The sequence below is a fragment of the Perca fluviatilis genome, chromosome 8, assembly GCF_010015445.1.
Source record: "Perca fluviatilis chromosome 8, GENO_Pfluv_1.0, whole genome shotgun sequence".
Classification (NCBI taxonomy): Eukaryota; Metazoa; Chordata; class Actinopteri; order Perciformes; family Percidae; genus Perca; species Perca fluviatilis.
The window spans coordinates 8,553,613-8,564,193 of NC_053119.1; the positions used below are offsets into that span (position 1 = coordinate 8,553,613).

A 10,581-nucleotide genomic window follows, 5' to 3' on the forward strand; every position below is an offset into this window, starting at 1 on the left:
AAATCGGATGTTTTTTTTCCTGGTCTGGTGCTCGTATCGACAGGACGAGATCATTTGACTCATATTATCCTTCTCTGATTTGCCACCGATATGGTTAGGATTTGTTCAGGCTTAGGCACAAAAACGTCTTTGCTAAGTTTTGGGAAAGATTGTGGTCAAGGTTAAAAGAAAGCAATCTGACTGGAGACAGGATGTGAACAGTGGTCCTCTATGTCAAAGTGTAAACAACTGCATAATGACACCTTCTGCTTGCCGCACTTTTCAAAAAGCAAAGCAGTTATTGGAGAGAAACGTCCCTCACATATTGCCTGAATCTATTATCTGACTGAAAAGTGATGTCAATTTTATCGTAAAGACACAACAAGACTTTTTTCACTGCATTTTCCAGAGTTTCAGTCACCACTAGCCCTGCCCCAGCCCCCTATGCCCTGACTGCTCTGTAGGCCTGAAGATCGGCTGTGAAGTCCAGGGATGTGGCCTTTTTTTCTTCTTCTTTTTTGCCCCTGCTGCGGAAAATGTCACAGGTATTGATTGGTGTGACTAAACTGTGAATATTTCATGCCAAAATGCAATTGCATTTCACTTTTTAAAAGATAAAAGGTGCCCTCATACCAAAACACAGAGACTGTGTGCCTCTGCCCCATGCAGGCTTGTTCTATCATGTTACCCTATGAATAATGAATGATGCTCAGCTGGCGATAGGATCCCCCCCAGTGAGCTCGACGTGAAACTGAGAACTTCATTCACATCACACATGACATTCTCAACACAAACTGGGAGCACCGTCTGCTGTCAGAGCATCATCCCAATTACGGTGAAGTGACATTTTGACAAAGCTGCGCTGATCTGGCTCTGGAAATGTCACTCAGAGCCAAATCCCACACCGACCTGCAGACGGCTGGGTGTTCCTCGCTAGACGACAGCTTGTACAAGTCTTTCTCCATGAGCAGCAGTAACGTTAACAGAGGTAACCGGTTCGGGAACAGGACAGCAGAAGAGGTAAAAGGTCTCGCCAGACCATCCAGGAGGCCCGTACGGGTGGTCAGGCCGGTCAGCGCCATCAGCACCAATGGCTCCTTCCTTCAGATAAACCATCTGCAAGGAGAGCTGGTCAGAAAGAGGAAGGTAAGGAGGTAGAGAGGGGGAGTGGAGGTTAGTCCTCAGGCTGTACAAGCAGCCTTATAGATACCTTTAGTTTAACCAATGATCTGTAGGAAAATTATTGTATTTGTCATTAGTCATTTTAGAGGAGTAGGCTACTGTGCAGATGTAAGAACTACTCTACCTTTAGGAATGTTAGAGCAACGTCAAAGTGATCTCGCAGGAATATTCAACACCACAGACCCAGTAGAAGTTTAATACAGAATGATCCCACAGAAGAGAGGAGAAGGAAAGTTAGGAATTGTGCAGAAAGAGATAAGGGCCACGTTAAAAAAGGCTTGGGTTAAAACTCAGAAATCCTGGGATCAAACTCTGGATTCTGAGATTAAATAATTAAGATTTTACCCCCCTCAAAACTCTGATTTCAATTTCCCAATCCTGACTTAAATCACAGAATTATTATTATTTCCTTCATAATAGCAAGGTTATTCTCCGAAGTAATGCATTCAAAAAAGTTGTTTCTGTACACAAGGACACCGTACTGACATGAATCATCATTGCGGCAACCAGGTGTAACAGACTGAGTGAGTGCTAAAGAATTCATAGAACAGGGAGGAGAGTACTCAACCCCACTGTTGCCAGAAACATATCCAAACAGTACATTTTAGATTAAAGATTTATGTGCACCAATGCTGATAGCTTGCTACAGGCATAGATTTGACATTCTGCCCCACAGATGCAGTGTATACAGTATATTAACCATGTGTTTTGTCTTATCACTTCATCTACTTTTTGTTTTCCCAAGAATATGACATTGTATATTTGTACATTAGTTCCCTAGTAAATCTGGCCCACAGTGTTAGTGACATGAAGCACCACTCTTGGATTAAACTTGTGTTTTTGTGCATGTACAACAGATGAGAGCCTTTCATGAAAAACATATGTTAAAAAACATATCCTGAATGTGTGGGGTTCATTCATAGCCTTGTCCTCACTGCTATGATGGATATGAGGAAAAGCTACTTAACAGCTAACAGCTCCCTCTTGTGGAGAACCTGCAATGAAAGCGTGAGTTGCAAGTCATTTCTTGATGGTGATTTGCAACTAAAAAGTCAATGAAGTAATTTAGGTAGCTGAGAAAACAAATCTCACCACAAAGTTTATTCTGGGGCTTTTTAATCATATGACATGATCTCTATCACCGAGTGGAGTTTGCCCACTTTTCAGTGAATTGTAGTTTAGTGTCCTTTAAGTGCTCATATTATGCTTTTTGGCATTTCCCCTTACCTTTATTGTGTTATATATCTTTTTTTGTGCACGTTTACAAAGTGAAAAAGCCCAAAGTCCACCCCAAAGGGACTTACCATCTCCAACAGAAAACACTGTTCACAAACTGCTCCAAACAGCTCTATTGTAGTCCAGTCTTTACTTCCGTGACGACTGCGCGTCACTTTGTAACCAAGGGTTATGATGCCCCGCCTAGCTACTAGCATGGCACGCCCTAATACTCTGCTTCTGACTGGCTAGCAGTCCTTATCTAGCTAATGTGCATATGCGACTCCCAACAAAGATAAAATAGAAGTGTGACGTCTCACTCTGTAGCTAAAAACAGAGAGCTCAACACACAGGGTGAAAAGAGGAGCTGCAGCAAAGTGCAGTACAACAAAAATATGGTGTTTTGTTAATATTAAACCACGTAAACCTATTCTGGTACAACATCTAAATACAATTATGAACCTGAAAATGAGCATAATATGAGCACTTTAAAGTAGGGAGAGAAAAAATGGATACTTTAACCTACAATTTCATGACAACTGGACAGACTCCATTTGGTAATGCAGACTGGTGTAAATATCCTTTAGGCTGCGTAGGGCACTTCATACTGTTTGTTCAGCCGAGTCTTTCCAGGGCCTTTTCGAATGATGAATTTCTTACAGGCGCCAGTCAGTGTCAATGTAAATTTCCCTCAGGAATGTGAGGATCTGAGAAAAGAAAACAAGTACTTGTCTAATGAGATCCACATGGAGCGGATTATGATGCGCACAGAGAATGAGCTGACCATGAGGAACCTCAGGAATCTGAACCAGGAGCTGCAGACTCAAGTCAAAGAGGTACACACCCAAACACTTGACATAGTTTTAAACTATGCATCACTCAAGAGATTAAAAAAAGGCCCGCCTCTCCTGAGGTATAGGTCTTCATAAAACACCACGAATTGATAAATTAATATTAATAATACTTAATTATTAGATTTAGAATTACAGGGAAAAAATCGCTGCAGAAGAAGCTGAGATATCCTGACTTTTAGTCCTTATGAGTTAAGCTCCAAAAACACTGGATCCTACATTTACTACCACTAGCCTCTTTGCAATACCTGGGCAATGTATTTCCAACTCCACAATCCTAGTTTGTAAGACAGGAACCTGTTACAAAGTTGTAGCCCAAGCTGAGATAACACTGATGATGATCTCAGCTTGGGCAGTTACTTTCTTCGATTTGACAAAGCTCCTCAGCAGCCAGAGAAGACGTGCAACAACTGCTTTCACAGGCTGAGTAGCAAATGCCTAGTACAATAAGTGGAGGGAGCGACCCTTTAATACTAGAAGAAGAAGCATTTGAGTTAAATCAAGATATTTTTGGACTTTTTGGATAGTCTCTGATGGTAGTGATCTTACATAAATTTAGTTTTACATTTCATGTAGTACCATGAAACTATATTAATTCATGCCACGTAGTAGCTCACTGTGTTTGGAGTCATATTACATCGATAAACAAAAGGCAGGCGTCTACTGTTTCCTGACTAAGTCATTACAGTATACATCCACCTCTCTCTGTGACCCACATCAGCTGAAGCAGAAGCTGTATCAGAGCCAGCAGAGGGCGACCTTGTGCTCAAGAGCTGCAGACGAGGCGGAGGAGTCCAGAGCGGAGGCGGAGAAGTGCAGGGCCCTAGCTGAGGCTCGGGCCCTCGGGTATCAGCGGGACATGGGGGCGGCAGAGGCCGACAGGAGCCGCATGAGTGAGGAACTGCAGCATCTTAAAAAAGAGGTACACAGGTATACACTGATATTGTCAGGTGGTGTGCACACTCACCTTTATACAACTTGTTAGCAACAGAACAGAAAAAATTTGAGACAGCAACTAATGTAACTATAGTGCAACATGTAATGTGAATGCTCCTTGGGTTACACTGAATGTACAACAACAAGTCATTCTCCTACAACTTCATTCCAAATTTCAGCAGGTAGCATTTTCGTTTAACCAAATTATGCAGTAGTTGTAGAACAGAGGCCCGGGGTGTTACATGCCAATTTAGTGACTGCAAGGACAACATGTGTGCCTGTGTATTCATAGTGTGAGAAAATACTTTTAAAGTCATAAGTTATCACTTATGACTATGACTTATAACTATTGTTCATAAAAAAAGTTAATCTTATGATAAAATGTTAGATTTAATTCTGGGTAATTAACTTTTGATCAATTATGTGTTGAATTATATAATAAAAAATGTATTGCAACTGTAAGTAAGTGCATTTAAAGGTTGATTGTGGTTATATTCTATATTCTTCTTAATGTCAACAAATCCCAAAAAGCAATTAATAGATCCCACTAACAAGTATCCTACTGTCTGAGTACACAGCCTGATACACCTTGCTCTGTGTCAAGCTCCATTGTTGAAAGTCTCTACCGCATTGTTGGTTTTGGTCTTTTCATGGGATTTGTTGACTATGAAAAAAATATTAAATACTGCCAGCCTTATTCTTTAAAACAACACAAGTTCAACAAAGTGAAAATATTCAAAGCAGTTATAATGTGTAAGAGCAAGCAGCAGAGATATAGACCCACACAGGGACATAACTGATTGTGAAGTGCCTAAAGCTAAAAAATAAATAAATACATTTTTTTCCAATTATGTGTGCATTCATCATAAGTGGGAGAGTGTTCATAATGGAGGGAAACCCTTTACATATCAGAAGTGTAACAGCCAACAGCTTTAGGTCAGAGGACCTCAAAGACCTCAATGAGACCTGAGGGTTTAGAAAGTCTGAAAGGTAACACATGGCCATCCCATTGAATAACTTTAATACAACTAGTATGATTTTAAAATCGATCGTACTCCACACTTGAAGCCAGTTAGGGACAGGACACGGGTGGTGTGGTCTCTTTTTTTTGGTGCCAGTGAAAAACCCATTACTTTCTCCAGATCGTGGGGTGAGAGGAAGCATTTAACAAATTATGGTCATGATCATGTCCATAATGTTGTATTGATAAGCAGAGCAATGAACTTCAGATGACATGTCCCAAACCAGATTGCATGTGGTATATTTTTAGCGCAGTTTTCTGATAAAGGCCTCTCTCTCTGTTACAAGCATCAACATCCCTCAATCAGCCAGGACATAAACAGGATATAACATTATCAGGGGCCTGAATTGACTTAATTATGACCCATGACATTCATTTGGCATCTGCCTTTTCTTTTCTGCAGTACACTGATCTGCAGCTTTTACTAGCAAAAGCAGAGAAGAATTACTTTGAAAACAAGCTGAAGCTGGACCGGGTGTCTGGGGACAAACAAGCACTGCTGCAGGAGAACAGGGGCCTGGAGGGAGACAGAGATGACCTCCGACACAAGCTGAGACAGATTACAGAGGAAAATGTCCAAATTAAACAGAGGTGGGTATATTTCATGGGCACCTTGTCTGTGTACCCAAATTACAGAAAGTGAAACATAAATGTATTGTTTGCAGAGTAAAAAAGAACAAAACAGATTTTAGTAGATATTTTGTTTTCTTGATACGTTGTTCTAAATCAACTGTCAACTGTTGAAGTCTTTAATAGTCTAGGCTATGCTTATGTTGAAGCTGCAATTATAACAAAAATTGATCAAGAGGGGGAAGACCAATATTAGTAGCTGAGGTTCGAAAGAAAGAACCGTGTGTTATCTGCATAACAATAAGTGACTACACTTCAGAAAGGTCAGTATGTACTGTATAAGGAAAACTAAATAGGACCAAGGATAGAGCCCTGGTGTACACCAAATTTCAGCTGAACATGTAGGATTTCATACTCGTTGCTACAAAAGTTGCAAATAAACTCCCGCACACTGTACATTTATTTGCAACGTTTTAGTGCTAGACCTTAGTTTGTTTGCAACTTTTAACCTACTTCTACTTCTACTTCTACGCAGCTGTTTCATTAATTAGATGTGTCCAAACTCCCAGTTACAGCAATGTATCCACCTAAAAAAAACACAAAGGGAGAAGAGTCAAGAGCAACTTAGAACTACTTACAGTGTCTACAAATACAAAAAGTCTACAAATAAGATGCTGTTTCAGTGTGAAACTACTATAAAAATGAGGAGGTGATAGGTAAAAAAAAAAAAGTTTTAGTAAAGTGAGTAAATAATTGCTTTTCGAAACCAATCAGACACACCGTCACAACAATGTTGACTGTTGAGAACCAACAGTAAACTACTCATAAAAAAATGCTAAACAGCAAGGTTGAATGTCAAACCTTATTGTAACCCCTTATTAACAAAGAATAGAATGGGAACGTACTGCACCTGTAGGGAGCAATACATCCACACATAAAAGCAAACTATGTAACCATATCACCATAAAAAGAAATCGCATTTACAAGATGAGATTTTAGTCAGAGGAGTGTCCAGCATCATGTTACTCAAAGGGATTTCTTATGTTTTGAAGTCGTTCAGACAATTTGGTTAAAATACATCTTGTGCTACAATTTTGGGACCACCCAGAGCTGCATCATACATTAACTGGATAAGTACTTAACTCCATTGAAGCTCCACATTTTCAAAAACCAGAAAGGACATAATTTCTCCTGCTGAGTGTAATACTGGGAGCATAAATTGTAAGATTAATGGAAGAACATCAGATCAGATGAAATGCTGCACATTAAATCTGAACAGTATTCACTACCAAACCCGAAGCATCAAAGCAGATGACGCTGCTAAAAGAGTTATGATCTTGGCCTTGGTTTGTTGGCGATTTCCTGTCATGTTTTTTCAGCATTTTTGTGTATGTTCTAGGTGAATATGTTTGACCTCTCAGTGCCCAAGACAATGTCCAGAATAAATCTTAGTTCGTAGACACACTGTAAACATAAGTGAAAATTAGATGTAACAAAAAAAACCCGTTTCTGCTTGAATGATGAAGGCGATGAAGGTGTATGAGATCAGTCTAAGAGTGCTTGCAAAACATTTTCAGTGTCACATACACTATATTTTATATGGGAATGCAGAAGAACAATAAGAGCATGACTGGAGGATGGATAAGCTGAGAGGAGATAAGGTAAGCTGGAAGTGCAGAAGAATAAAGGAGGATTTAAAGGGGGCAGCAGAGGAGGAGAAAACAGTAGAAACTATTCTTTTTAATCATCTTTTAGAAACATGAATCTCAGAGAAGAGAAGGGCTGTTTGATTCTAAGACAAGTTTCCCAAGATAAACGCAGGATTTCAAATACTCCCTTAAAAGTAGAAACCCACTACATCACACATTTCTTCACCTTCATTTGGACATACGTACAGGTGGTCTCTGTGCAATGAACAGAAACATGGGGGAGAATTCCTTAGTCCAGATGTGCTTAGCTACTACAGATTAATCCACACACGCTACGTTACTGGTAAAGAGGTTAACATTGTTATCTAAAATAGCTTGTTGCTTTGATTTACTGGCTAATATTTTTTTATGTTTTTGCGTACAAAGTTAAATGACTGATTTCAGACAAACAAATGTAGTCATGATGCAAACAGTACTTTAAAAACACAAGAGAAGGTTCTTAACAAAGTAGAAGTCACAAGATTGGAAGAAAGGAGAACTAAAATGGGAAAATTTGTATAATAAGGCCCAAACAGCAAAAAATAAGAGCGAGTTTGTAAAACAATGTAGAAAAATGGAATGGAAATCAATTTCTTTGCAGCCCGGTGGTTAAATTTAGGTATTTTGGGATGTCATTTTATTCTTGTTTTCACAGTGAGATGAATTCGAGGCGCAGAGCGATGGCGTCGGAGGAGGAGGGCAAAAAGGCCAACCAGGCTCAGCAGGAGGCAGAGGCCGAGAGGCGTCTGGCTGAGAAGGAGAGGCAGGAGAGAACGGCCGAGTGTCTCAGCTGGAGGGAGAAGCACCAGGAGTTAGCCGACAGGTTCAGAGCTCAGGAGGACCTGAAGGCTATGAGGCAGAACAAAGCAGTAAGAAAGCATCCGTGGCAGCCATTCTTGTTCATCACAACTCAGCACTGATCATGTTCTCTGAAGGAGACGAGATAGGCAGCATCCAAGTGGTTATCTCTGTTGTTTTTAAATTGTAGTCTCATTCACACTAAAGTCTGTCATTACACAATGACATTGCTGCATGGTGATATATATATATATATATATATATATATATATATATATATATATATATATATATATATATACAGTATATACATATATGTGGAAGCCCATTTCTGCCAGATGAAAACTAATTCTGTAAGTTATTACAATGAGAAACTTTCCCAAAATAATTTGAAGATACTAATTCATTATTTTGAGATACTAAGTCATTATTCCAAAAGGTTTCTCATTATTTTTGGAAACTAAATCATTATTCTGAGATACTCTGTCATTATTTTGAGGTTTCTCAAACAGGATCTTTTTTTCATCACATTGGCAGAAATTGGCTTCCATAGCTTTCATGTCAGCACATAGCATAAGTTAAATTGACATAGATTTAGATTAGGAGTGTTGTCTGTAGAAATGGACTTTTCTTCCATTCTTTTTTTTTTTTTTTTTTGCCTGTGTGGTTAATACAAATTGAAGATACATTTTATGTTTGTTTTGGAACAGTGTCAAGCCAACATCAAGAGTTATTTCCTCTGCATGACAGAAAGCGATCAGAGGGTGAAAATTCTCAAAAATCAAGATGGCATGCCAAGAAATTTTACGGTGAGATGACTCTACAGCTGTGTTTCATGAAGATATCCAATAATGTAAAACAAGAAAAAAAAAAAGTCAAAGCGACCAGTTCTCATGTCATGTCATTTTGTTCAGGAGGGAGACCCTGTGTACATCTCCACCCCTGAGTCCAGTCCTGAAGAGCCTGAAAGGATTTCATCCAGGTAACACGGTGTCCACAAGGGGGCCATAAAAACAGCAACTTTCACTAAACATGGTCTCCGGTGGAAACCTATCTCCAAAATGTCAACTTTTCAGAAAATATAATTAAAATTAAAATCTTGTTTTACTTGGAGGACAGAACACTTTGGGCATTATTATCCAAAGGGTTTTTAATGCATACAATAGGTACATAATGGTCTCAACTCATGAGGCAGTATCAGCCTTCAAACTATTTAAGAGCATGAAACCCACCAGAAATGACAAAATGTGAGGTCCTCTAAGATGTGGCATTGCCTTTTTTGATACTAAATACTAATACTGAAAAGTAGGAGTAATACTGGTGGACAAACAAACCAAACTGTGAAAGGTCAATTGTAAGGATTCTCCCTAGAAGGGGTCGGTTGCATTTTCTATGTATAAGAACTCACTCCTTTTATAACCATTTTTTTTTCAAAAGGACCATGTTCAGGGTCTCTGCGCCACACACGGGGAGGGATCTGGGCCCGAGTCACTTCGATGAGCTGCCCCCCTTTGGAGGAGAGCGGCCTGACTCTGCCCCTCCACGCAGAAGCAGGAAGGTGGTGGAATACTTCTGGATCCCTACAGACCAAGAATAGTCACAAATTAATGTTTTGTCATATATAGAAAAGCTGCTGTAGTTTGGTCATTACTGCAGCCAGAGGAGATTTTTCACTCAGTTTTACAGAGAAGCGAAATGATTGTTGTTGGGGAAAATGCTGAGATGACATGAACCTCTAGGTCCTGGTCCACTCTGGCAACATGCCAGCCTGCAATTTATCACCATCCAGCCTGAAAAATCTCCCTCTGCCTCCACAGTCAGACATATTTCTCAGTTATTATACCCAGGAACCTGGCAACTTCTTCTACTTGCTCTTTCCTTTTTTAAATTCATTTTTTACCAGACTCAATAATTCCTATTTTGATCCCAAAACAAATGTTACTAGTCCTCTCATCTGTAAAAGTGTTAACTAAAACTTTAAAATGAACAGGTACAGTATATATGTGTATCTGTGGCTAACTCAAATGGGCAACTGTAACTAGATTTGTATAACTTTAATGTCAAATTTAAGTACTTTAAAGTGCTCATATTATGCTCATTTTCAGATTCATAATTGTATTTAGAGGTTGTACCAGAATAGGTTTACATTGTTTAATTTTCCATTAACACCATATTTTTGTTGTACCGCACATTGCTGCAGCTCCTCTTTGCACCGTGTGTTGAGCTCTCCGTTTTAGCCACAGAGTGAGGCATCACACTTCTGTTCCATCTTTGTTGCAAGTCGCACATGCTCAGTAAGTACTGCTAGCTAGTCTGAAGCAGAGTATGAGGGCGTGCCACG

General features: G+C 39.5%; 1 protein-coding gene across 1 annotated transcript; it reads left to right on the top strand.

Moving 5' to 3' along the window:
- The first annotated feature begins 858 nt into the window (after positions 1–858).
- Positions 859–10,182, top strand: LOC120563755 (myosin-11). Its single transcript, XM_039808145.1, has 8 exons — positions 859–1,125; positions 3,072–3,212; positions 3,949–4,149; positions 5,588–5,775; positions 8,098–8,311; positions 8,951–9,049; positions 9,155–9,222; positions 9,678–10,182. The coding sequence occupies exons 1-8, from the start codon at positions 859–861 to the stop codon at positions 9,835–9,837; spliced, it is 1,338 nt and encodes a 445-aa protein (XP_039664079.1). The 3' UTR covers positions 9,838–10,182.
- The last annotated feature ends 399 nt before the right edge of the window (positions 10,183–10,581 follow it).

What these genes read in the sequence shown, in the direction of transcription:
- LOC120563755 (XM_039808145.1), top strand. Translation starts at nt 859, where the DNA reads ATGTCACTCAGAGCCAAATCCCACACCGACCTGCAGACGGCTGGGTGT. An exon ending in TGCAGCATCTTAAAAAAGAG is followed by an intron (nt 4,150 to 5,587) that starts GTACACAGGTAT and finishes TCTTTTCTGCAG; the next exon opens with TACACTGATCTGCAGCTTTT. An exon ending in AATGTCCAAATTAAACAGAG is followed by an intron (nt 5,776 to 8,097) that starts GTGGGTATATTT and finishes TTGTTTTCACAG; the next exon opens with TGAGATGAATTCGAGGCGCA.